At 44.5% G+C, this 27,927-nt stretch overlaps 1 protein-coding gene across 1 annotated transcript; it reads left to right on the top strand.

The window, feature by feature from the left end:
• Nucleotides 1-597: 597 nt before the first annotated feature.
• On the top strand, nucleotides 598-26,653 carry sim1a (SIM bHLH transcription factor 1a; the record flags this gene model as incomplete). The annotated part of the gene is made up of 11 exons (XM_080471571.1): nucleotides 598-772; nucleotides 7,060-7,139; nucleotides 12,199-12,292; nucleotides 12,369-12,473; nucleotides 12,545-12,630; nucleotides 13,063-13,262; nucleotides 14,246-14,352; nucleotides 16,629-16,776; nucleotides 24,111-24,273; nucleotides 24,968-25,382; nucleotides 25,956-26,653. The coding sequence occupies 11 exons, from the start codon at nucleotides 598-600 to the stop codon at nucleotides 26,651-26,653; spliced, it is 2,271 nt and encodes a 756-aa protein (XP_080327697.1).
• Between the last annotated feature and the right edge of the window lie 1,274 nt (nucleotides 26,654-27,927).

Below are 27,927 nucleotides of genomic sequence, written 5' to 3'. Positions count from 1 at the left end.
GAGCGTGAAGATGTGCGGGGGACGTGCGGGTGTGACCCGCAGAGTGCGCGTGCTGTGACGGCCGCTTCAGGTGAGACTCGAACAGGTGGAACCAGGTAATCATTTCCATGTGAGGAGAAATAATGTGTGTGTGTGTGTGTGTGTGTGTGTGTGTGTGTGTGTGTGTGTGTGTGTGTGTGTGTGTGTGTGTGTGTGTGTGTGTGATCCCGCAGGCCTGCGGTGCTGGGCCGGTTCTGATGGTTCGAGACTCCGCTGAGAGCGCAGCCGCGCGCGCTCACCTTCTGCCCACAGGCCAACACTGTTTTTAATTCTTATGATAATTTAAAAACAATCCTGGAATAATCAGACGGTTCTGGATTATGTGGCTGTGTGCGGGCTCCAGCAGCTGGAGGTGTTTCTGAGGCCGAACCGGGAGAGGACACACCGGGACACCGGAGCACCGGAGCGGGGCGCAGCGCGCAGCGCGGCCGTGCGTCATGAGACACCTGCCGGGCGCCGCCTGAGCGCCGAACCGCTTCCCAGCCTGGTCCCAGCCCGGCTCCCCTCCGGGACTCCCCGGACTCCCCGGGACTCTCCGGTCCAGCCCAGTAGGCAGACATGAAGGAGAAGTCTAAAAACGCGGCCCGGACGCGGCGGGAGAAGGAGAATAGTGAGTTTTACGAACTGGCCAAACTGCTGCCGCTTCCCTCCGCCATCACGTCCCAGCTGGACAAAGCCTCCATCATCAGACTGACCACCAGCTACCTGAAGATGAGGGTCGTCTTCCCCGAAGGTAGGAAGGAAGGAGAGGAGGGGAGACACTTTCAAAATACTGCATCTCCATTTCATCAAATTCGAACTTTTTTCTTGAGAATAACGTCAGAATTTGGATTTCTCTGATTCTTCTGAGCGAACGAATTAATTAAAAAAGCAACAACTCAGTGACTAAATGCTCGTTTGAACGCTGCTTATAATGTGGAAAGTTTATAATTATAAAGTTTATGCGCGATCTGAACAACTTCTTCAGTATTTATTGAATTAATAGCTGCTATATTACTGCAACCCTTTAGAAATCATAATCTTTTTAATGATTTCTAAAGATTTTTAATAGACTTAAATAGAAAATACTTCATCAATCCCAAAAGGAAATTATATATATATATATATATATATATATATATATATATGTGTATGCTTTAATTTTATGCTTTTAATTTTAACGCTGTGGTTCATTTCTTAACTGAAAAAAAATGAGCGTCAAGCCTTTTTTAATTATGAATACATTTATTGAATTACATGTGTTTTATTAAGTGCATTTGTTGTCATCGAAACAAATTGTAATTGTTTTAACAAAGTGTTTTTTAACCCATGAGCCTCTGATCAGAAGATTTAAACATTGGAGGGTTTTTTAATTGAAAACTTGGATTATAATGTATTTAAATGTGGTCTATTCTACCGTACAATACAATAAAAAACAGTACAATACAATAAGTATGAAATATATATGCTAGTGTGTTGAATTCGATAGGTGAAACAAAATTCTTTAAATTTCGTTTTATATTTTATGTTTTAAAAACAGTTATAATACAAATAGTCAACGTGACACGATGTAGTAAATAAAAGAGAATAGTTAGACAATATTACATTTTTGCTTTTGTAGTTCCAAAATCGGAATTTTTACTTTACCTACTACTTACTATTTCAATTTAAAATCAATTGCTGTTTTTGCAGTAATTAAAGTTTTTTTCCCTCCTCTTCCTTTAGTGACTGAATTATAAGTAACATTTTACACATGGCAGAATTCATCATGTGTTTATAATAAAGTAATCGCCATTTAAAAAAAATCAATCAGTGGCGCGCTTTTAAAACTACATTTCAGTAAATCCTGAACAATCAGAGAGAATTCAGTATTTTGTAAGTGAGATTGTGAAGTTTGGGATAAATGAGGTGAAAACAGAATCACGTTGTCCTGAAACAAACTGAGAATTTAATCCAAACCCTCTGATGTCAGATTATTTGGTATCATTTTTTATATGATCAGCAGAAATTACATGAAGGGAGTGTGTGTGTGTGTGTGTGTGTGTGTGTGTGTGTGTGTGTGTGTGTGTGTGTGTGTGTGTGTGTGTGTGTGTGTGTGTGTGTGTGTGTGTGTGTGTGTGTGTGTGTGTGTGTGTGTGTGTGTGTGTTGCGCTCTGCGTGCCTGCTGCAGAGCCTTGGACATTAGAGTCTCTGATCCTCCACATATGGAGCAGCTTGAAGCAGCAGGAGCGAAGGTGGAACACAAACGCTCTTTCACGCTGCTTGGCCTCCTGAGAACAGCTGCACCTCGCCTGAACACCAGGGGGCAGTAGAGCTCCCACATTTCAATAAATCAAATTAACCCATAAAAACAACAAGCAGTGAGCGCAAAGTGGCTGATGTAAACAACCACGGGGGGGTGGGGGGGGGGGGGGGGGGGGGGTGGGGGGGGGTTAGAGAGGTCTGGGGGGGGGGTTCCTTTCTTCTCTTGAGGGTTTTTATAACTTTGGGCCATAACCAGCCTGCAAGAGGCTCCAATCAGGACAAATTGTAAAAATATCTGTAAAATAGAGATAAAAAAACCAAGTAATTTCTTACGCGTAGCGACACAACGCTGAGGTGAGGCTGAGCTGAGGTGAGGCTGAGCTGAGGTGAGGTGAGGCTGAGCTGAGGTGAGGCTGAGGTGACGTGAGGCTGAGGTGAAGCTGAGCTGAGGTGAGGTGAGGCTGAGGTGAGGTGAGGCTGAGCTGAGGTGAGGCTGAGCTGAGGTGAGGCTGAACTGAGGTGAGGCTGAGGTGAGGCTGAGCTGAGGTGAGGCTGAACTGAGGTGAGGCTGAGCAAAGGTGAGGCTAAGGTGAGGTGAGGCTGAGGTGAGGCTGAGCTGAGGTGAGGCTGAGGTGAGGCTGAGCTGAGGTGAGGCTGAGCTGAGGTGAGGCTGAGGTGACGTGAGGCTGAGGTGAAGCTGAGCTGAGGTGAGGTGAGGTGAGGTGAGGTGAGGTGAGGTGAGGCTGAGGTGAGGTGAGGCTGAGGTGAGGCTGAGGTGAGGCTGAGCTGAGGTGAGGCTGAACTGAGGTGAGGCTGAGGTGAGGCTGAGCTGAGGTGAGGCTGAACTGAGGTGAGGCTGAGGTGAGGCTGAGCTGAGGCTGAGCTGAGGTGAGGCTGAGGTGAGGCTGAGCTGAGGTGAGGCTGAGGTGAGGCTGAGCTGATGTGAGGTGAGGTGAGGTATCAGCGATGCTGCCTCCGGAGCCATGCTGTCAGGTGGAGTTTAAAAACACCCAGAATGCAACAGTCCCAGAATTTTTCTGGACTTTTCTCTGTTTTGCAGCAGAAAGTTTCATTAAAATTCAAGTTTATTTTGACAGTTTTTTTTCATTTTCTGTATTAATTGTTTTGGTTTGTGAATATTCTGACATTTTCATCACGTCCACAGCAAAGAAAAACTTTAAAGTTAAAAGTTAAAGTTATTCTGACTCTATTCACCAGTCCGGATCACTCGGAACCTGAACTGAAACGGGTTTGAGTGTTTTAACAGTAACAGGAACACATCTGCCCTGATGTGGTTAGAAATACTGTATCACTGTACGAGAAGGCAAGAAGAGTCTGAATAGAAGCTTTTATTCATTTAATGTGTTTCTATTATTTCTAACAGAGAAACTCTGACGAGATTCTCTGGGATTATTTCTACTTGTTGGAGCAGCAGAAGTTTTATTTCTAATCTGCTGCAGTGAAATCAGAGTTTCTATAAAGTCACTGGAGACGTTCTGCTTCCTGACGGTGTGACTGAAGCTGCTGACTTAGTGACTCTTCACTCCTCTCCTCACTCCTCTCCTCACTCCTCTGTTCACTCCTCTCCTCACTCCTCTGTTCACTCCACCCTTCACTCCTCTCCTCACTCCTCTGTTCACTCCACTTCTCACTCCTCTGTTCACTCCACTCCTCTCCTCACTCCTCTGTTCACTCCACTTCTCACTCCTCTGTTCACTCCTCTTTTCACTCCACTCCTCACTCCTCTGTTCACTCCTCACTGCTCTCCTCACTCCTCTGCTCACTCCTCGGTGTGTTCAACCAGCTAAAGGCTGCAGCTCTTCACAGTTTCTGACTGATTAACTCCACCTGGAGACCTGAGAGGTTTTAGAATCAGTGGTGGAGTAAAGAGGAGTAGGGAGGTGAAGAGGAGTAGGGAGGTGAAGAGGAGTAAGGAGGTGAAGAGGAGTAAGGAGGTGAAGAGGAGTAAGGAGGTGAAGAGGAGTGAGAGGTAAAGAGGAGTGAGAGGTAAAGAGGAGTGAGAGGTAAAGAGGAGTGAGAGGTAAAGTGTTCTTTTTACTTTAGTCTTGTTGTGTTTTTCTTGTGACTGACTGGACGGTCACTCTTATTTATGGCCCAAAGAGGCTCAGAGAGGCGGCGTGACCTCTGACCTCTGACCTCTGACCTCTGGTCCAACCTGGGTTGAGTTACACTGCTGATGTCTGGACTCTGTGGTTCTGCTGCTGGAATTCTTTATTTCAACACATTGACGTCATCAACAGTCACCGTTTATATTCAATTCAATTCATTTAAATCTACAAGATCAATCATGAAAATCTCACATGTTAAACTTCGTCACGTCATAATTACAGAATCGATCCTGTGTCGGACGCGCGGGGAGTTTCCTTTAATGGCTTCATTAATAAACGGTTCTGTGTTTTAATGTTTCTGCACCGCTGCGCTCCAACTCAGCCAGAAATATATCTTCCGCGATAATATTCGTTCCAATAAATAGTCAAGTACAATTTAACCGCGTTACTCTGCGCTCTGGGAGTATTTTCAATAATGGTCTTCAAATGAATTCTTCCGAAACATGCGCACATTTAAAGTATATTTTATTATTACTTTTGTATTTTAAATAATATTATAATCCCAGAGATTTTACAGTCTTAATTTAGTTTTTGATCACCCTGCATTCGTTTAATATTATTTTAATTCCGTATTATAACGTCTTGTATTTTAAACACGAGAGACCAGAAATAGAGTTAAAATAAAAATATAGATTTTCTTGTTTTTCTTGTTTTCTTACCTGGGGTATTTGAACGTGCATTGATCTAGATTATTATTATTATTATTATTATTATTATTATTATTATTATTATTATTATTATTATTATATTTTGATGAGTATATTTTGTACTTTTCTCTCTGTGTTATAATAATTATATTATGGAATGACTATAACACGATATATGAGAAATCTCATTAAATCTGATTTAAAAAAGAAATCTGTCTTTCTCTTTTAAAATTTTTGTAGCCCGTGACGTCACTCCTCCATATTTATGAACGTGATAAAAAATCGTTAACATATTCCAGTCTGTAAATATTACATTAAGAATCGGATTTTTACTTTTCATATTGAAAACAAATCAATTTTTCATTTAAAAAAAAAAATAAATGCAAATTAAGCATTTAAAGATTTAAATGTAACGTAAATTATTTGATATTAACTTTTACTATTTATTCATAGAATGAGAAGAATTTGCATTTAACTTCGTTCTTAAGGGCCAGTGCTGCTGTTCATCCGTTCACACGTCAGCATAGCGAGACAGAAAACTGTGAATAATAATAATAATAATAATAATAATAATAATAATAATAATAATAATAATAATAATAATAATAATGATAACAATAATAATAATAATAAATGGTGGCTCTTTGCTTATTTCTGTATTTAATTATTTCCTGCTGAATGAAAACACTTTCCACAGCCTGTGTGTTTGTTTGTCTTGGAGAGTTTTCCACGCCTGCTTCGGTGTTTGTTGTTTCTTGCGAGGTAGTAAATTGCGCCTTTTGCCCCCCCCACCCCCACCACCACCCCCCCACCCCACGCTCCCCCGAGGCGAGCTGCAAGCCGCCTGTTTGCTCCGCGGAGCGGGATTTGCATATGAATGCGCTCCGCACGCACGCGTTACGCACGCGTTATGCAGGACCGGGCCTCGTTTTTACTTGTGCGGGGACGGGAGCGGGTCTCTGGGAGTGTTTTACACTACTTTACATTTGCAGCGATCCAGAATTGATAGAAGTGCGCAGTTTGTCTATTTGTAGTGTTTCTGCGGAGCTGCGAGTCTGCAGGCTCAGCTCATTGTTGGAGGGTTGATTCTGGTCCGAACTGCTCCAGCAGAGCTTCTGCAGCCTGAGGCCTTATTGTGTGGCTCAGCACCGAAACACTCACTGGGAATATTATATGTGGAGACAGACAGACACCAGATTATCCATACTTTTTGGTGGATTTTCATGTTACTCTGTATAGATAAATGATATTTATTGAATTGAAGCGCAATTTAAATCTGATATTAATATATATATTATAATATATATATTATTATTATCATTATATATATATGTATTTAATAATATATTTAATCTTAATTTGGAATATTCCTTCCAAATGTGATTCTAAAACAATATAAATTCTTGTTTTCATGGTGTTTTCTCTGTAAATATTTAACATGTTTTAGTTTATCATTCTTTTATATTATTTACATATATTTTGTGCAATATGGAGCTTTTATCTTATCCTATCTTATCCTATCTGATCTTATCTTAGCTTTTATTATCTGATCTTATCTGATCTTATCGTATCTTTCCCTATGTTATGTTATGTTATGTTATGTTATGTTATGTTATGTTATGTTATGTTATGTTATGTTATGTTATGTGATCTGATCTGATCTGATCTGATCTGATCGTATCTTATCTTATCTTATCTTATCTTATCTTATCTTATCTTATCTTATCTTATCTTACCAATAATTGCCTTTGAACTGCAATAAGATAACATAAAATAAAATACCTCTAACTCTTCTGTCTCACATAATCTGGGGTTTCAAACGATAGAATCAGGTTGGTAAACATTTCTCCCTCCACACCAACCTTTGACTTCTGTTTCTGTGTGTGTGTGTGTGTGTGTGTGTGTGTGTGTGTGTGTGTGTGTGTGTGTGTGTGTGTGTGTGTGTGTGTGTGTGTGTGTGTGTGTGTGTGTGTGTGTGTGTGTGTGTGTGTGTGTGTGTGTGTGTGTGTGTGTGTTTGCAGGCCTCGGGGAGTCTTGGGGTCATGTGAGCAGGACGTCTCTGGACGGAGTCAGTCAGGAGTTGGGCTCCCACCTCCTGCAGGTAAACTTTTCTCACCATCAAATCAAATGCGTCTCTGAAAGGAGGAAACAATGTTTTTCTGCAGTTCTGCAGTTTTCAAATCCCATTAGAGGTTCTGGAAGTGTGAGCTTAAATTTCCCCACTTCAACATGCAGTCCTCATATCTAAGGATTGAGCTCTACAGGCAATAAGAACTCTCCTGGGCTCAGGAGAGGTTTTGTAAAGTTCTTATATCAAGTCAGCTGCTGTGGTTACAATTAGGTTTTGAGAATTCTTCGTCGCCTTAGAAAGACTAAGAATTCACATTAAATTCAATGTTTAAAATGTACAGTATACACACACAAGGCTTCTCAGTGAATAAATAAACAGTGAAGCATATTTTATAATTTAATATCTATTACACCTACAGCCTCTTCAGTGATAAAACAATCAGTGCTTTAGTGACGTTATTCATAGTTTTACCCGACATTTAATCCAAATTATCAGGATTTCTTCTGACAAATTAAAAATAAAAACATCTCTCAGGACTTCACAAGGAAACACGTTAAAGCAAACCTGAGAGGCATAAAGAGAGAAGGAACAAAGTAAAGACTAAGATGAACAAGTCAAATGGACTCTGGCGAAAAGGCCCAATACGAAAAGGGACTTTAACGAGGCATTATTCTTATTCTTATTCTTATTACTATTATTATTATTATTATTATTGTTGTTGTTGTTCTGGGTGGTGGACTGTGTGCTCTGCTTCCATCTGCTTCCATCCTGCTGCTTCATTCTTGTGCAGGAGGAGTGAAATGAGCTGAGCACATTCATGGTCACGCACACAGACCGTCCGTCTGCCCCCCCCCCACCACACACACACACACACACACCCTCCCCCCACCCCCCTCCTCCCTGGTCAGTCACACTACACGGTGTCACGGTGATAATGCGGCACCAGCAGTTTAACAAACGACCGAATGGCAGCCGGTGCTGCTCAGAGTGGAGGAGGAGAAGGAGGAGGAGGAGGAGGAGGAGGTGGAGGAGGAGGAGGAGGAGGAGGAGGAGGAGGAGGAGGAGGAGGTGGAGGAGGAGGAGGAGGAGGAGGAGGAGGAGGAGGACTACAAGGAGGAGGACTAGAAGGAGGAGGAGGAGGAGGAGGAGGAGGTGGAGGAGGAGGAGGAGGAGGAGGAGGAGGACTACAAGGAGGAGGACTAGAAGGAGGAGGAGGAGGAGGAGGAGGACTAGAAGGAGGAGGAGGAGGAGGAGGAGGAGGAGGAGGAGGAGGAGGAGGACTAGAAGGAGGAGGAGGAGGAGGAGGAGGAGGAGGTGGAGGAGGAGGAGGAGGAGGAGGAGGAGGAGGAGGAGGACTAGAAGGAGGAGGAGGAGGAGGAGGAGGAGGAGGAGGTGGAGGAGGAGGAGGAGGAGGAGGAGGAGAAGTGACCACAGCAGACTCAGGGAGGTTTGGAGCTCCAGCAGCTCAGAGGGAATGTGAAGGAGCAGTTATTAACGCAGCAGCACTGCTCATCTGCCTCATTAATCTTATTATGATCATTATCAGTTACACAGGATTAATGCCACTAATTAGCGCCCACACAATCTGCATATATTTACCCTTAAAACACATAAAAACATACAAATAAATGAAAGGAACCTAGAAATGACGTGAATGACCGTGTTCATGCAGCCACATTCAACTAAAAAGTACAATAAATGTTTTTTTACTTTTTAATTTCCAGTAAAATCCAAAGTTAAAATGTGGAGAAACTTTCTCAGAAAAGGTTAAATATTAACACCAAATGATAATTTTATGTGAAGGTTTAAAAGTTATTTTGAAATTGTTTGAATAATATTAGAACAAAGTCAAACTGTATCATCAGTAGTTATAAGATTTGGGTTCAACAATTAAATCTATTCTGTTAAAAAAGAAAAATCTTTCCCTTTTCTTATACTTTTTTTTTACCTCTATTATGTTCCAATATGATTACAACTATTTATTTCTTTCATTTCATTTAGTCAGTAGGCCAGCTCTCATAGTCTGTATGAATAGTATTTAGAATAAGCCTCTCCTCCATCAGCCTGACCAAGAGCAGCTGTGGCGACATACATAGGCCCCGTTTCCATGACAACGAACCTGCAAAACGTTCTTCACTTTTGGGGGGTCCGTTTACACGACACCAGTGTTCTGATCCACTGTATCCACAAAGTTTTTAGGTGGAAAGATTCTATCATGGTGCTAATCCCTCCTGCAGAGACTGATGGAGGCTACAGAGCCTGTTACTGCTCATCTCCACCCCCCTCCTGCTCATCCAGTTGTAAACAAACATGGCGGACCGTAGTGGTACGACCCGTAGTGGTACGACCCATAGTGGTACGACCCATAGTGGTTCGACCCGCAGTGTTACGACCCGTAGTGGTACGACCCGTAGTGGTACGACCCGTAGTGGTACGACCCGCAGTGTTACGACCCGCAGTGTTACGACCCGTAGTGGTACGACCCGTAGTGGTACGACCCGTAGTGGTACGACCCGCAGTGTTACGACCCGCAGTGTTACGACCCGTAGTGGTACGACCCGCAGTGTTACGACCCGCAGTGTTACGACCCGTAGTGGTACGACCCGTAGTGGTACGACCCGCAGTGTTACGACCCGTAGTGGTATGACCCGTAGTGGTACGACCCATAGTGGTACGACCCGCGGTCCATATTCTAGTTTTATCCTCCAGATCAGTAGTTTAATAGTTGAGACTCTCCCTGATATCATCCGGTTCCTCATCAGTCCACTAGGATGTCAGGTTCTCTCCATTTTCTTCACCTTTATAGTGTTTTGTTCTCTGCACACGTCTGTGTAGTTTCATTACAAAATCAAGCAGCAGCGCCCTCCAGTGGCCCGGCAGACTAACTACATCGTTGTCTCTTTGTCCGCTGCTGCAGTGTGAACACACACATTTCTTTAACGGATTAGGTGTTGTCACGTGAAACGTTGTCGTGGAAACAGGACCGTAGTTTACCACCATCCAGTATGGAGTGAATGAATGATGCAAAGCCTCTTTGAGTGTCAAGAAAAGCGCTATATAAAACCTTTATATTAACATTATAAAGACAACAAAACTTCATCATCACTAGCAGAGGGTCAAACCGACGGAGCAGGAAACATGGCGACTCATTTCCTCCAAACTACTGATGTCAAACATCAAGAGGATGGGGTGGGGGGGGGGGGGGGGGGGGGTCACCCTTCATTTGGTTCGGTGTCGTTCACCTTCACTTTAGCTACCAGATCAAACTTCACGCAGTTCCAGTGTTATGCCTGAACAAGTTCAGTGAACGTTCGTTCATATTTTGGGTGAATGTGAACTGACCGTCACTGTGAGCGGCGCTCATCCTGGTGTTAGTGAACAGCTCATCCTGGTGTTAGTGAACAGCTCATCCTGGTGTTAGTGAACAGCTCATCCTGGTGTTAGTGAACAGCTCATCCTGGTGTTAGTGAACAGTTCATCCTGGTGTTAGTGAGCGGCGCTCATCCTAGTGTTAGTGAACAGCTCATCCTGGTGTTAGTGAACAGCTCATCCTGGTGTTAGTGAGCGGCCCTCATCCTGGTGTTAGTGAGCGGCGCTCATCCTGGTGTTAGTGAACAGCTCATCCTGGTGTTAGTGAACAGTTCATCCTGGTGTTAGTGAGCGGCGCTCATCCTGGTGTTAGTGAACAGTTCATCCTGGTGTTAGTGAGCGGCGCTCATCCTGGTGTTAGTAAACAGCTCATCCTGGTGTTAGTGAGCGGCGCTCATCCTGGTGTTAGTGAACAGCTCATCCTGGTGTTAGTGAGCGGCGCTCATCCTGGTGTTAGTGAACAGCTCATCCTGGTGTTAGTGAACAGTTCATCCTGGTGTTAGTGAGCGGCGCTCATCCTGGTGTTAGTGAACAGCTCATCCTGGTGTTAGTGAGCGGCGCTCATCCTGGTGTTAGTGAACAGCTCATCCTGGTGTTAGTGAACAGTTCATCCTGGTGTTAGTGAGCGGCGCTCATCCTGGTGTTAGTGAACAGCTCATCCTGGTGTTAGTGAGCGGCGCTCATCCTGGTGTTAGTGAACAGCTCATCCTGGTGTTAGTGAGCGGCGCTCATCCTGGTGTTAGTGAACAGCTCATCCTGGTGTTAGTGAACAGCTCATCCTGGTGTTAGTGAACAGCTCATCCTGGTGTTAGTGAACGGCGCTCTCACAATTGAACGTTGTTTTAGAGAGCTGCCAGATTTCTGAGCCTTCCAGTGGAAAACCCAAGCATGGTGTGTGTTCGGGCATGTGCCTGCCTACATAATGCATGTGTGTGGGTGTGCACACCCAGAAACTGCAGCATGGAGCAGTGGGCCACATGTGAGGCTGTGATGGGAGAACTGGAGATTCAAGCCTTTACTTACAAAATGCATGAGGAGTTTAGGAACATTTGTTAATGTTTGCATCTGGTCTGCGTCTGAGACATCTGTGAGACAATTTTGATTTCACTAAATTTTATTTCTATAGCGCCAAATAAAACACTCACTTTAATGCACTTTGACAGAGAAAAGCCATCAATTCCTCATGATCAAGCAGAAGAAGGTGGAAAGAAAGATCAGCTTTTTATCAGGGAGGAACCTGCAGAACCAGAGTCACAATTGAACCTTTTCCGTCGATCCAGACTCCAGGGGTTCAGGGGACATCTGTAAGAAGGAGCATCTGTCTTTGGGGACACGTTCACATTTCAGTCTTTGTGAGGGGCTCTTACCACCTCGAGACATTCTAGTGTGGACACAGCGACTGCATTGGCACGTCGGGGGTCGTCTCTTAATTATCACGTCTCCATCCAGAATCGCTGCTTGTGAAGGATTAAGAGGACATGTCTTCATTTCAGTCTCTCCTTGGAGATGGGGGTTAAGGGGACATCTGTAATTTAAAGTCTGGCCGTGCATCAGTTACACACCATTAACCAGCACGGATAAACTGTTTGAGTCCATGAGGACAAAGTCCAGAAGAGTTTCTGTCCTGTGTTGTTGACACACGTCAGGTGCTAATAACAGAACTACCAGCTTCCTCGTCCAGGCTTCGTGTATATCTAACACAATACTGTTTGTCTTTCAGACTTTAGACGGCTTCATTTTCGTGGTCGCTCCAGACGGTAAAATCATGTACATCTCAGAAACGGCATCGGTTCACTTGGGCCTGTCGCAGGTTGGTGTCGTTAATCTAGTGTGTCCTCCTGGCGGCCTGGCGGAGCAGCTAATGAGCGCCATGTCCTTTCCAACAGGTAGAGTTGACGGGAAACAGCATTTACGAATACATCCATCCAGCAGACCACGATGAGATGACGGCCGTCCTCACGGCACACCAGCCTTACCACTCCCACTTGGTCCAAGGTATCAGACACTCGGCCACAGAGTCCTGCAGACGATCGGCAGGAAGTGACAGGACTCTTCTTTCATTTCAGAGTATGAGATGGAGCGCTCCTTCTTCCTCAGGATGAAATGTGTCCTCGCGAAAAGAAACGCTGGTCTCACCTGTGGAGGATACAAGGTGGGTTTGGACTGATCCACTGGGCGGAAAATGATCCAGACAAACACAATAAAAGCTGAGCTAGAACCTGTTTTAACCGTATCGGTGCTGAACGAGTCCAGTTTGAGGCAAATTCTCCAAATGCACACAAACATTTCTACAAGAAAATGTGCTTTTATTTGTACCGATGGATCGACTTGAAAACTATTTCATACCGTAAAAAAAGTTTCATCCTCCACTCTGTGGATTTGCATTTTTGTTTTTGCAAATAAAAATGTTGCAATGCATCCTGGGATAGATTAGGTGGAGGAGGATCTACACCTTCCATACTGGTCCTCCAGCAGCGAATCTCAGCTGCTTCACTCTTTACAATTGAAGATTTATCCAGTCAGAAACTTATTGATTGGTGATTAAAGTACGTTTTCTGTGTGTATCCATGCCGTCCTGGCCCAGGTGATTCACTGCAGCGGCTACCTGAAGATCCGTCAGTACAGCCTGGACATGTCTCCTTTTGACGGCTGCTACCAGAACGTGGGCCTGGTGGCGGTGGGACACTCTCTGCCGCCCAGCGCCGTCACCGAGATCAAACTGCACAGCAACATGTTCATGTTCAGAGCCAGTCTGGACATGAAGCTCATCTTCCTCGATTCACGGTGGGTCTTCTGTTGTCCTCTACCGTCCTCTCCCATCCTCTACTGTCCTCTACCATCCTCTACTGTCCTGTACCGTCCTGTACCGTCCTGTACCGTCCTGTACCGTCCTCTACCGTCCTCTACCGTCCTGTATCGTCCTCTACCATCCTGTACCGTCCTGTACCGTCCTGTACCATCCTCTACCGTCCTCTACCGTCCCGTATCGTCCTGTACCATCCTGTACCGTCCTGTACCATCCTCTACCGTCCTCTCCCATCCTCTACTGTCCTCTACCGTCCTCTACCGTCCCGTATCGTCCTGTACCATCCTGTACCGTCCTGTACCATCCTCTACCGTCCTCTCCCATCCTCTACTGTCCTCTACCATCCTCTACCGTCCTGTACCGTCCTGTACCGTCCTGTACCGTCCTGTATTTTTTCTACCGTCCTCTACCATCCTCTACCGTCCTCTCCCATCCTCTACTGTCCTCTACCATCCTCTACCGTCCTGTACCGTCCTGTACCGTCCTGTACCGTCCTGTACCGTCCTGTATTTTTTCTACCGTCCTCTACCATCCTCTACCGTCCTCTACCGTCCCGTTTCGTCCTGTACCCTCCTCTACCATCCTCTACCGTCCTCTACCGTCCTCTACCGTCCTCTACCATCCTCTACCGTCCTCTACTGTCCTGTATCAGCCTGTACCGTCCTCTACCATCCTCTACCGTCCTCTACCGTCTTCTACCGTCCTCTACCATCCTCTACCGTCCTGCACCATCCTGTACCGTCCTCTACCGTCCTCTACCGTCCTCTACCATCCCCTGCCATCGTCTACAGTCCTGTACTGTCCTGTAGGGAACGTAATGGCCTTATGTCCTGTGTGTGTGTGTGTGTGTGTGTGTGTGTGTGTGTGTGTGTGTGTGTGTGTGTGTGTGTGTGTGTGTGTGTGTGTGTGTGTGTGTGTGTGTGTGTGTGTGTGTGTGTGTGTGTGTGTGTGTGTTTCTCAGGGTGGCAGAGCTGACTGGCTATGAGCCTCAGGATCTGATAGAGAAGACCCTCTACCATCATGTCCACAGCTGTGACTCCTTCCACCTGCGCTGCGCTCATCACTTGTGTGAGTTAGGTTTGTTTTTCTTCCTACAAGTTCTCCACACACACACACACACACACACACACACACACACACACACACACACACACACACACACACACACACACACACACACACACACACACACACACACACACACACTACAAACACATGATGAGAGACAGGTACAAGAGAAGAGGACAGTGAAAACAACCTAAATATGGATTCATGTTAAGAGGAATTTACTTCAGTCCAGAACCACCATCATAACTTGATTGTTGGGAGTTTAAGACTTTGTTTGTCTTGGAAATACGTCTGTGGTGGTCTAACATCCGGGTCTGCAGAGTTCTGTATTGAACACAGTAAAGTGACCTGGTGATCGGGGGATTTGAAGCTGCAGCTGCTGGATGTATGAAGTTGTTTCAAGGCTGTAAAGTCAACTAGAAACATCTGAGTCATTTATGAAAAACAACATTAGTCGTGTAAACGTAGTGTTGTTTGATAATCAGACCAGTTAATTTAACTTTTCTGGTTTAGCCTTGCCCCCTCATGCTCTGAGTGGTGGAGACCAGCAGTCAATCCTCTGTGTTCATACTCAGAGCCCATCAGCAAAAGGACAAACAATAAAAGCCATAATAATTTTAAAAAAGACGCTCTTGTGAAGTGTCAGATTAATTGATTGATGCATTAATGCACCGAGCCCCAATTAACTTATATTGCACTGAATCATGCCGTCTTCTGCACATTCATGTCAGTTCATATCTCTTTGTGATGTCACATTATGTTACATGAAAATATCACCTTATCATAATGTCGTGTTTTATTCTGCTAAGTTCAGTCATAGACATCATGTCTCATCACCTCAGCTACTGTGTTACTACATTACTGTGGCAGAAAAGTTTGGAAATGTTCTTGTTTTGTGAATTAATCTAACAATTATCATCTGATATGAGGCCCTGCTTACTCAACAACAATCTCAAGTGAAAACTCAGAACTGTCATAGCGTTGTGGGTTCATGCCCAAAGCATGACAACCGTGCTTGGGGCCACTGAAAATGCAACTTTTTGAAAACAGCTCTCAAGATGGAACTTTACCGTGTAGACAGCACTGCTACTGCCAATGTGCACCACGGCCGTAGTAACCAGTTCTTCTTCTGCACATGCTCAGTAGAGCCAATCAGAACGGAGTTTCCTCAGTGGTGTCATGACTCCCAGTCCATGTTCTCCTGGACTTGGTACTTTTATTTTGACAGTCACTGTAATACCAATATAACTTGGTAGTTTTTTGACAGTCACCATAATCACATCGTAACTTGGTAGTTTTATTTTGACAGTCACCATAATAACAATCCAATGTGTTCAGTCCACCAGAATGTCTGTCTTCTCCCATTGTTCATGTTTAGAGCTCCTTGTTCTCTGCTGTGTGTGCGTGTGTGATTTCATTACAAAAACAAACAACAGCACCCACTAGTGGCCCCACATGAACAGTGTTTCTGCTATTTCCATTGAAACGGACATAGTTTTCAGAACCTCACCATCTAAACACTAAAGTAAACTTTTCTGAAGCGAAACTGCAAAAGCGCTGCGTTTCTATCTGACAGGTTGTGGCGTTAACAGGACCTGAATGTAAGTTCAGCAAAATGCAGATTTTACTCTTCCAATAGGCAGCCATTCAACATTTTGGTATTTTATCCGTTCATGCCATTTCGCCAGTTATTTTTATTTATTCATTTTTTTATCCACTTTATCCATTTTGACTCTTGATATTTTGACTTTTTTCCCTCTTTAGAATTTTTAAACAATTTGAGCTAATTAGGTTTTATTTTTATTTTTTTCCAATTTGTACCTTTTCTTTGGGTTTTAGTTATTAATAACCATTAATACATTTTAGCTTTTTAAATATTTTTTTTCCTTGGAACCTTTTTGAGCTTTTTTCACAAATGTTTTGGGTATTTCCCCTGGGGTCACTTTTGTTGTTGTTGGTGTGTCAATTTTAGGCCTTTTACCTTTTTAAGCTTTTGTTAACCAGGAGAGGAAAACAGTCTGGTTACTGAAATGAAACAAAATAAAAATGTTAATTTGCATTATAATTTCACGAAAGCTTCACAGAGCCTCTATGGAGCAGCTATAGAGCCACATGTGGCTCCAGAGTTATATAACAACGTTCATACTTGTGACTTTAATGCCGATCACATCTCTGCGTCGTTGGTTTTTACAGGGTTCAGTGATATTAGTGCTCTGATTTGCTGGATTCCTCTCTCAGTGACGTGTTGTGTTCTTCTCCCTGTCTGGGTCCTGCAGTGCTGGTCAAGGGTCAGGTCACCACCAAGTACTACCGCTTCTTGGCCAAACATGGCGGCTGGGTCTGGGTTCAGAGCTACGCCACCATCGTACACAACAGCCGCTCGTCTCGGCCTCACTGCATCGTCAGCGTCAATTACGTTCTCACGTGAGTCTGCTGTTGGAGTCGGAGCCACTTGTGTTTGTCTGTCCGAGGAGATTGAGGCGACAGTGAAGTGTCCTGACTGGAGTTTGTGTTTCACTCATGCTGTTACACAGACAAACAGCTTTTCACAGCATCTCTTCAACAGAATCACATCAGCAGAATAAAGATAATCCTAGTCCAGAAATCTTTATCACCAGAAGAGACGTTTCTGTCGCGTTCCACCAGATAAATTGGTTATTACCTTCAAAACAACTTTAACCTTTAAATTAAAGACAACACCTCATACAACAGCTTCTTTTTATGTTTCATTTCTATCATTTCATAAGTACAGTTTGGTTGCTTGGTCGGTCGGTCGGTCAGTCGGTCAGTTAGCCAGTCAGTCGCTTGGCTGGCTGGTTGGTCGACTGGTCGGTCGGTCGCTTGCTGGCTGATTGGCTGGTTGGTTGGCTGATTGGCTGGTTGGTTGGCTGGTTGGCTGGTTGGTTGGTTGGCTGGTTGGCTGGTTGACTGGTTGGTTGGCTGGTTGGCTGGTTGGTTGGTTGGCTGGTTGGCTGGTTGACTGGTTGGTTGGCTGGTTGGCTGGTTGGCTGGTTGGCTGGTTGGCTGGTTGGTTGGTTGGCTGGTTGGCTGGTTGACTGGTTGGTTGGCTGGTTGGTTGGCTGGTTGATTGACTGATTGACTGGTTGGTTGGCTGGTTGGTTGGCTGGTTGGTTGGTTGGCTGGTTGGCTGGTTGACTGGTTGGTTGGCTGGTTGGTTGGCTGGCTGGTCAGTCGGTCGCTTGGCCGGTTGGTTGGTTGTTTTTAAGAGGAAACTATTTGATTTTGATCTGTGGACAGAAAGTATTTATGATCCAGATTTAGAAGTGTACATAAGACAGCCGGTAAACCTATTTTTGGTATTTCATACTTGTTTAACCATTTGTTCCGGCCATTTTGAAGATTTTAGCCATTAAATTCATTGCCTTACAACTCAGACCGATTCCTAATCAAATAAGACTTTATCTATCAATAAGATAATATTTTAAAGCTCAGGTTCAGAATGTATACCTCCAAATCATCACGGCTCTCCATCTTCATCCAATTTCCACCAATTGATAATCAAATATTGTTCAAATTGAACGCTATTAGTTGGTCCAGTATCAAGAACATCCCAAGTTGAAGCCCGTTGACAAGAGAAACCAAACATTTTCCTCTCTGCTCTTCCCAGGGTGTATTGTTGGCTATATTTGTGGATGGGGGCCAATCTGCAGGTGTGTTTGTTGTAAAGCGACAGCTCCGGGGCAGAAAAGGTTGTCTCACATCTCTGCTGCGCTGTCAATCTCTGCTTTGATAAGATAATGAGTATTGGTTCAGCAGATTTATGCAAACAGTTGCTCTGAAGCAATTAACTGGAGGTTAATTGGAACGATGACATGTGTTTGTAAAAGCCGGGCGCGTCCAATCTGCCGATATAGCAAAAGTTTCTACCTCATTATTGTTTCTGTCTGAGTTCCAAACCAAAGAACAGAAGTTAATATGACGAGTTACATTTGGTGGAAAGAGACATTCCTGTCTTATCAGTCAATCGTCTCCCTTTCATGCTGGTTTATCAGAACCTACCGTTTGTCCCTCAGCTTGCTGAGTGTGTGTTTTACCTGTGGTGGCTCCAGTCTCCTGGTGGAGTTTATTTAAAGCTGGCTGACTGATTGCAGTCTGAGATTCTATTTTAGAGTTCAACTTATCAAGATTTCAACCAGGAACAAAGTCTTCAGGGTATAATGGACGGTTGAGATAATATTTTTCAAAGAAACCTAAAAACTTACCTCTTAAAAAGTAATTTTTTTCTTAAATGTCTTTTATGTAGTTTTTTCTTTTAACCTTATAACCTTAAATTTTTTTTAATTGTTTTTACTTTGTAGCACCTTGAGATTGCTTAAGTGTAAAGTGCATTAGAATAAAATGTATTCTAATCTTTTATTATTATTATTATTATTATTATTATTATTATTATTATTATTATTATTATTATTATTATTATTATTATTATTATAATTATTGTTATTATTATTATTGTTATTATTATTGACAGCTGATCATCTTTCACTTCAGTATTTCAACATCACATCAAATCTGATGACAACAGGAGACAAGTGGGGTTAAACAATAAGACAATGAAGAAACTCTCTGCTGGTGGTGAGAGTATGTATGTATGTAGTGCAGTTCCTTAAAATGGTAATATTTGGAATTACAGATCCAGAAACACAAAAGACTTTACTGTCATTCATTTGTTTACAAATTGCGAATCGTGATCACACCACTCGACCACCACCATCACCATGTAATCCTGTTTTTACTTTTATCTTATTTCTGATGTGTTTTATTTATCTCTCTTAGTTTACAATTTTCTCAAATATTTTTTAATTTGAACAATCTCAGTGCAACGAAGGAGTAAATGTTTCAGTTAATCCAAGTTGCACTATTACAGCTTATAACCAAAACCAGCAGCTGCACATTTTTATAATACATAAATATTTAAAAGTATAAAAATACACATTGTACAGTTTAAACTGCTACTATATTCCAATGTGTATTAAACAGATTTACAACTGTTCTACAATCTCATTTCTGAGTTAATCAGCTTCTGTTTTGTATCTTGTATTTAAATTCCTAGTTAGGACTTGGATCTAACAATCCCTTAAGTTCAGCACACTTCTTGCAGTTTTGGCAGTGGCGGGCCGTCACAGCCTGCAAGGCCTTCTCTCACAGACTGATGTTGATTCGATTTTGTCCATGAATACTTATTGAATAATTCCTAACGGTCTGTCCGCTTCCTCTCATATCTTCTCCCCTGTCTGTGCTGCATCCAGATGTGTACTTCCACATTAAAGCTTTTATCCAATCACATTTAAAAATCACCTGTTGCCGGGTAAAGAAATCTGCCTGAAGTCATTTACATTGATGCTTCAACCAATCAGATTTTGATATTGCTGACTCAGGGCCTGCTAGCAGGCCTAAGGTAACGTCAGTATTTTCAAGCCCTCTGATTGGCTCGTCAGAGAGTTCAGCTAGCTAGCTGACTGCATCTGTAGCAGCTGTACGAACAAAAATACAGTTGTGTTGATTTAATAGTGTTTTTGTGAACTCACATTGGGTAAAGGAGAAGATAAGGAGATTTGGTGGCAGATTTATTGTCAAAACTATTTTTAATACGGACTTTTCCAAGAGGTCTTTGAACGCACCGCAGCACTCCAAGCACCCGGAGGGCTGCTGCAATTTACTTGCGGCACAATTATGTTATTTGCCAATGTATTTTTTTCAAGACCACAAAAAACTGACGCTTGCCACCCTCCTCGACCCCCAGAAGCTTCGGTAATCGCAGCCGCTTTTTTATGTAGCTGCAGTAGAAGGAGAGTTGTGAACTTTTTTCATCAGTACAGGTATTTATTCAGGCTACACGTGTATCTATCTGTGATGCAACATCTCTTTATACTGCATTTCTGCATGATAACATGGTTTTTGTACCCATAAAATAGTTATTGAGGGGTGGATTGACTTCACTTGCAGTAGTGAGGTTCTGGGTCTGAAATGCACGGCCCGCCACTGAGTTTTGGCCGTGATTACAGAGTGAAACCAACCCTTGACACATCTTCAGTTGTGTACTGAGGATCTGGGCGTTTGGGTCCTTTATCACAAGGCGGGTCCACCTCAGGCTGGTCAGACCTGGGTGTGTCTGCAGGTTGGTTCGTCCTTCTGTCACCTAGAGGCTCAAACACAATCCTTCCTCTTCATCCACAGCCAGTGACTGCTTCTCTCTGCAGCACTGGCCAAGGCTTTGCTTTCCTCCGGGCCTGTCTGCTGATCCCAAAGTCCTGAAGAAGCTTTGAGGTAGAACTGACGATGAAGCCTTTGCAGCCTCATGGCCTTCTCCCCCATGGCATCGTCCCCCATGGCCTTCTCCCCCATGGCATCCTCCCTCATGGCCTTCTCCCCCATGGCATCCTCCCCCATGGCCTTCTCCCCCATGGCATCCTCCCTCATGGCCTTCTCCCCCATGGCATCCTCCCTCATGGCCTTCTCCCCCATGGCATCCTCCCTCATGGCCTTCTCCCCCATGGCATCGTCCCCCATGGCCTTCTCCCCCATGGCATCCTCTCCGATGACCTTCTCCCCAATTGGCCTTCTCCCACATGTCATCCTCCCCTATCGCATCCTCCCCCATGGCGCCCTCTCGAGGGGCTGACAGTTCTATGTGGAAAGCAATCTGATGAGAACAGAAGACTAGATCTGGTCGTAGGTTAGTTGCTACAATCTCAGGTGGAAATGTGTGGTGCAGGTAACAGGGTGAGACAGGCTGCAGGTAACAGGGTGAGACAGCCTGCAGGTAACAGGGTGAGACAGGCTGCAGGTAACAGGGTGAGACAGCCTGCAGGTAACAGGGTGAGACAGGCTGCAGGTAACAGGGTGAGACAGGCTGCAGGTAACAGGGTGAGACAGGCTGCAGGTAACAAGGTGAGACAGGCTGCAGGTAACAGGGTGAGACAGGCTGCAGGTAACAGGGTGAGACAGGCTGCAGGTAACAGGGTGAGACAGGCTGCAGGTAACAGGGTGAGACAGGCTGCAGACCCGGTGTATTGTTGCTGTTATCAGCAGCAGCTTGCTGAGTGGATCCAGTCGTGGATCAGACAGGTGACGACGGCTCTTCACCTGTACGTGAACTCTGGCTGTGTGCACAGGCCCGATAAGCTCTGCAGGTCCGGGCAGGCCGCGGCCTGGGCCCGCCGCGGCATGGGCCCGCCGCCGCTTGGGCCCCCGCCGCCGCCTGGGCCCCCGCCGCCGCCTGGGCCCCCGCCGCCGCCTGGGCCCCCCCCGCCGCCTGGGCCCCCGCCGCCGCCTGGGCCCACCGCCGCCGCCGCCTAGGCCCGGCTGCTCGGCTCGGCCGCACGCAGCTTGTTTCACAGCTGCAGTTTATCCAGTCAGGCTGGACTGTTTGTGCAGCCTCACTCAGCCTCACTCAGTCTGTTAAAGTGAGTCCAGACCGAGCCAAACAAGGTTTGAACATTTCTGACAGCACAATAATGAGATAATCAAATTCTGCATCAATATGTGAGAACATTATTCTTATTTATCTTCAATCCAAATAAGCAATTTTAGTTTGTGTTGCACATTAAATGTGATTGTATTTTTGATCATATGCTGTAGCTAGTCTGGCATTTCTTGTCAAATAAATGCAAATGGACTAATTTCATGTTTTCAGAAAATTATTGAACTTCTAAACACTTTCATGTGTGTGTGTTTGCATGCGTAGATTCAAGTTAAATTAAACTGAAACCAGCACAAAGTTTAATCCATGACTCTTTAATTGGTGGCCTTTTGAATTAGATTAAATGATCTACTCCAATAAATAAACAAAACACATTAACTAGAATGTAATCACCTTCATTTCTACCTAATTGTAAGTTTTCTTATGGTCTGAGTTAACCTGTTGATCTGAAGCCTCTTACTGCGGTCAGTCTGCAGTGGTTGAATAACCAGGGTCTGTGGTTCTGCAGGTTTCTTCCTGGTAGAGGGAGTTTTCCTTTCCACCGTCGCTCTGCTGCTCATGTGGATCTGTTGAGTTTCTCTCTGTTAAAAAGCACCTGGAAATGACCGCGTTGTGTTTGGTGCTATATAAATAAAGTTGAATTGAAATGAATTGAATTAAACCTGCATGTTGTTTCTGGGGTTTTTTCAACACAATATAAGACGAACATATAAAAACACAACAAAGGCTAAAAGAAGTTCTCAAACTGGTCTGTGGTTTCCTGACGTGTCCAGAAAGAGTTCAGATCTGTTTCTGGTATACGTTCTGCTTTCTGGTCCGACATGTTCACAGCATCATATCTTCATAACATCATTTTAAAGGAAAAAGCTATTAGATTCATTTGTGGTGTTATCAGAAGTTTGTTCACCCTGATCCTATGTTTAGCTGTTGAGTAGCTGCTGACCCTGATTCACATTCTTACATTTCCCTGTTTTTTAATGGTTCACAAAAATACCCTCAGTAAACAATGCAGTTATAAAATATCTGAAGCTAAAAGCTCCATTTACTAAGGCTGAGATTAGTTAGAACTATTGTAAAACACATACAAGATCTAAATTCCTAGAATTACAGCACAACAGTTCATTTATACTTCATTCAGTCACATGATAGATAAATAAATATAGATAAATCCATTCAGACGTGTCCTGGAAAAAGTCTCCTTGTATCTCAGGAAATATGTTTTCCCACTCATTCAGCGGAAACAAGACTTTAGTTATTTATTTGACCAATAATCTATAACTGTTCAGACACAAAATAATAAATTTTCACTTGAAATGTTGTCTTGCATTAATAATCCTTGTGGATGTCAACCATCTGATCAGCAGCTCCTTAGAACCAGAACATTTCTGAGGTGTTTTTTACATTTTGTAAGATCAACAAGCAGGCAGGATGGATGTTCTCATTGGTTTGTCATGATTGAGGATTTCATGAATATGAAAAGCAAGAAAGAGAGTGTAGTTTGTGAATGATGAAATTTTAAGTTAATCCTATCATTCGAACAAAGTCGGAACAAAATCCACCATTTGTATGTTTGTTGGACGGAGAAATCTTTTCTGAGGAAACATCCTCACGATTAAGGATTAGCTAATATTTGGACTTCCAACAGCCTGGCCAGAGCAACAGCGCTTAATGCTGCAGATATTCTCCGATTTCATTGTAACTGATGCAAATCCTGTGAAGTGTGTCCACCTGCATGTCTGATTGGGTGTTTGTGTGGCGAGAGATTGAGACGGAGGGGGAGGCGTACACGGAGGATGGATCTCTATTTGTCTGGAGTAAACCCTGTCCAGCTTTTCTGTTGTCTCAAACTTGATTCATCATCCACAGCGAGAACACTTTAGCGAGAAATCAATTCCCATTTCCCAGTAGTGAGACGTCCAAGCCTCTCCTATGGGCCTGATTTAGCCAGACATAGCCTTTAATCTCCTGGTGTGTTTGATTGGACAGCTTTTCCTCAGTTGAGTGTTTGTTGAAGGCCTTGCTGCAATCCTTCTGGTGAAACAAGCATCCCAACAGCCGCTGCAGCCCCCCCCCCCCACACACACACACACACACTTGAACACACACCATGTGCTGTTGCTCCCGCCTCCATGATGAGGCTCTAATTGCTGAACACATGTTAATGGGCTTTTTTGCACCTACAGAAAGCCCAAACAAGCAGGTGCACACAAGCTGTTGGTGTTGGTTAGTAAACAACACAGAACACAGAATCTGTTCCTGTGAAATCGTTGGCGTTGTTGCTGTGAATGCTCCATACTGAAGTTTTGTTTGTCTGCAGGGAGACAGAATACAAAGGCCTCCAGCTTTCCCTGGACCAGGCCACGTCCAAGTCCTCCTTCCCCTACAGCAGCAGCACAAGCAGCCTCACGGACAACTGCAAGACCCCCAAGAGCCGGATGTCCCGGCCCAAGAACAAAGCCAGACTGTCGCCGTACACACAGGTGAGGAGCTCCTGACTTCTTTATCACTTTAAAGCTTCTTTCCCCCCAAGAAAGACATTTTTCTTTGTGTCTATTGTCTCTCCGAAGACATATTCTATGTCACTCTCTTGACTTCCAATTTCTTTTCTTTTTAATTTGGACTTTTTGACTGATTCCCCTCCCTCCTTGGCCAGATGTGCCACCATTTCCTCTCCTGCTGCAGAATGTCCTCACTCAACATGCCCACATCCTCGTGATGTTGTTTATATATTTTTAAACAAATAAAACTCTTTTGATGTAAATTATACTTTGGGGTAATGTGACAGAAATGAATTACATGCTGACCAACAAAATATTACACCTCTTTTCCAACTCTTTTTCCAACTAAATGGATGAATGAATGCATAAATATATTTACATGTGTTAACTCAACAACCTCAGGTTTTTTGAGCTTTCCTGTTGTAGTTTGAACAGAACAGTATTAAAAGTCTTCGTGTTAGCCTGTGGCTACATGATAGCATTGAGGCGATACAGACTGGAATTTCTTGTTAATTTCTAGTTGATCTGTAATTTCTCTGTAAACTGATTTTAATTCATCTATTTTTCTAAACGTGTCATTATCACCTCTGTATAAAAGCACCAGCTGAGGTCAAAAGGCCAACACCGTCCTCATCTGTAGTCTTTCTGTTCTTTCTCTTCTGGCCTCTGGCTGCAGTATTCCAGCTTCCAGGCCGAGCGTTCGGAGTCGGACCAGGGGGGCAGTCCGTGGGGCAGCAGCCCCCTCACTGACTCCGCCTCCCCCCAGCTGCTGGAGCATGGCGAGGGCCCGGACTCCTCCTGTGGGTACAGGCAGCTCGCTGACTCCAGAACACTCTGCTACAGCCTGGCAGAAGACCAGCACCACGCCGCCGGCCACGGACACTCACACCTTCACAGCCACGGGCAGGGTCAGAGCTGCGAGCGGGGGCGATGCGAGGCGGGGAGATATTTCCTGGGAGCACCTCCGCCCAGCAGGGAGGCATGGTGGGGCACCGCCCGCTCCATCCTGCCACTGAGCAAAAGCTCCTTGGAGAACCAGGAGGGATACGAGAGCATCTTGCCTCACGTCACTGCCATCCACAGCGCCCACGGTGAGGAACACTGGAGGCCTCTGAAGTCTGCAGGGTCTAAACCTGATCCCACTGAAGGACAGGGTTGTGCGCTGACCTGCAATAACTGCAGCCTTCACAGGAAATAGCAGGAGCTCACCACTAACACTGCTGTCTTCGTAGTATATCATCTAGAACAGTGGCTGACAAACGTTTGATTTCGCAGCGTCTCGAGGAAAGGAAACTCTGCAGGGTACAACCCAGTTCACCAACATACAAACACAGAAGCCGGTTCTTGGAATCAAACCTCTCTTGTTGCAATCGTTTAGATTCCAGCAGTCTCCACTCTCCTCCGGTGTCCCCCAGGGCTCTGTCCTTGGTCCCATCCTTTTCATCATCTATCTCCTCCCTCTTTTATAAATACAAAATACAATTTCATTGGCTGACACTCAGCTCTACCCTTCCAAACAAATGTTTTAACAAGTTCATTATCTACAGGGACTTTGCGTCTCCTGAAAGACGCTGACAAATAAAATGGTTTATCAGTGAAGATATTGTGGATAGAAACGTCAACATTGTGGTTTCTGACATGTTTCCTGCCGTGTGGTCCTGCAGGGCGGGGCCACTGGGACGAGGACAGCGTGGTCAGCTCTCCGGACGGAGGCTCAGCCAGCGATTCAGGGGATCGATACCGAGCAGACCACTACCGCTGCAGCCCGCAGGAGCCGAGCAAGATCGAGACGCTGATCCGAGCCACGCAGCAGATGATCAAAGAGGAGGAGAGCCGGCTGCACCTACGCAGAGGCCCTCAGGACGCCCCGCTGGGGCCCGCCAACGGCCTCCCCAAGGGCCCCGGGCCGTGTTTCACTTCAGATTACACTGAAGGACCCCTGCCACTGCAGACTGTAGTGTGTCGAGGTTTGAGTCAGGTGATTAGCCCGGTGCCAAGCCCCGCCCCCTTGTCCCGGCTCAGCAGTCCGGGTTCTGAGCTTGCCCACAAGCCCAAAGACTACCTCCAGACAGACTTGTCTCCTGTTTCTTTGCAGCTGCACCATCCGTTCGGCCGGCCGGGGCCCTGCGCCGCTTCCCCGACCCCGGCCCCCGCCCTCTACCCCTCCCACTCCCACCCGCGACCCTACCTGGACAAGCATGCAGCGTACTCCCTGACGGGCTACGCCCTGGAGCACCTCTGTGACCCGGAGAGCCTCCGAGGTTACAACGCAGGCCCCGCCCCCTACGACCACTTCCGCCTGCAGCCGGAGCAGACCCCCACACACAAAGGCACCTCGGTCATTATCACCAACGGGAGCTAACACACACACACACACACACACACACACACACACACACACACACACACACACACACTCTCTCTCTCTCTCTCTCTCTTTATCTCTATAGGAAGCCATTGTCAATCTGGTTCAGCCATTGTACTGATCAGCTCTGATCCCTCCTGCAGTTTGTTGAAAAACATGTAGATCACCATGTTTCTCTCATTTGATAATAATAATAATTCATTCATTTTCTTCCGCTTATCCGTTTCCGGGTCGCGGGGGTGACAGTCTGAGCACCGTCACCCAGATCACATTGCACCATTTAAGAACCTCCCTGCAGGTGGTGAGCCCACGGGAAGGTGGCGCCCGGCGTGGGACATGAACCCTCTACCCTGAGATTGTGAGTCTCATGCTCTACCTACTGAGCTAGCCGGGGGATAATAATAATAATAATAATAATAATAATAATAATAATAATAATAATAATAATAATAATAATAATAATAATAATAATAATAATAATAATAAGCTGCTCTTTTGGCAGCTCAAATGCATTTATTGGTTATTTAGGTGAAAAGCAGCTTCACATCATTATTTTGAACATTTGATTGAAAATGTCTACAGATTCACCTCATCTACTGAATCTAAAATCTTTGGAAGTGGATTAATCAATGAGATGCACTGAAGATTTGACCCTATGAGTGTGGAATATACTAGAAGGCGTGTGTGCTGATAAAATAATGTAAGATCCTATTAACACAACTTTTTCAACTGTTGCGTGTAAAGATCCTGTTACACGATGGAGTCACTGAAAATGCAACTTTTGATTATGTTGTTAGATAGATAGATAGATAGATAGATAGATAGATAGATAGATAGATAGATAGATAGATAGATAGATAGATAGATAGATAGATAGATAGATAGATAGATAGATAGATAGATTAGTACTTTATTCATGCCCAATTGGGGAAATTCAGATGTCCAGCGTCCTCCAGTGTGCGCCATCCATAACTTTAGTTATGGATAGACTTAAAAATAATAGAGAATAAACTAAGATAAAAAGCAACTGTCAGTTGTGATATTACTTTTGCAACAGCACATCATCAGTAAGGTAAAACTAGCCTGTGTCTAATCCAGCTCACCTTCCCTGTTCTGGTGAGGAGAAACATTTCCTCATCTTCCCTTCCACAACTTTTATTTAAAGACTTTATCATAGGATCTTTTCTTTGTTGTAACTTGTTTTCTTTTTGCCCAAATCAGATGTGTTTGTTGTGATGATCCGTCTGAGTTGTTTGGTAAGACTGTCCACA

The sequence above is a fragment of the Lipophrys pholis genome (assembly GCF_963383615.2).
Source record: "Lipophrys pholis genome assembly, chromosome: 9".
NCBI lineage: Eukaryota > Metazoa > Chordata > Actinopteri > Blenniiformes > Blenniidae > Lipophrys > Lipophrys pholis.
The sequence above is the reverse complement of the archived record's forward strand: the minus strand, read 5'-3'. Positions and strand labels throughout refer to the sequence as shown.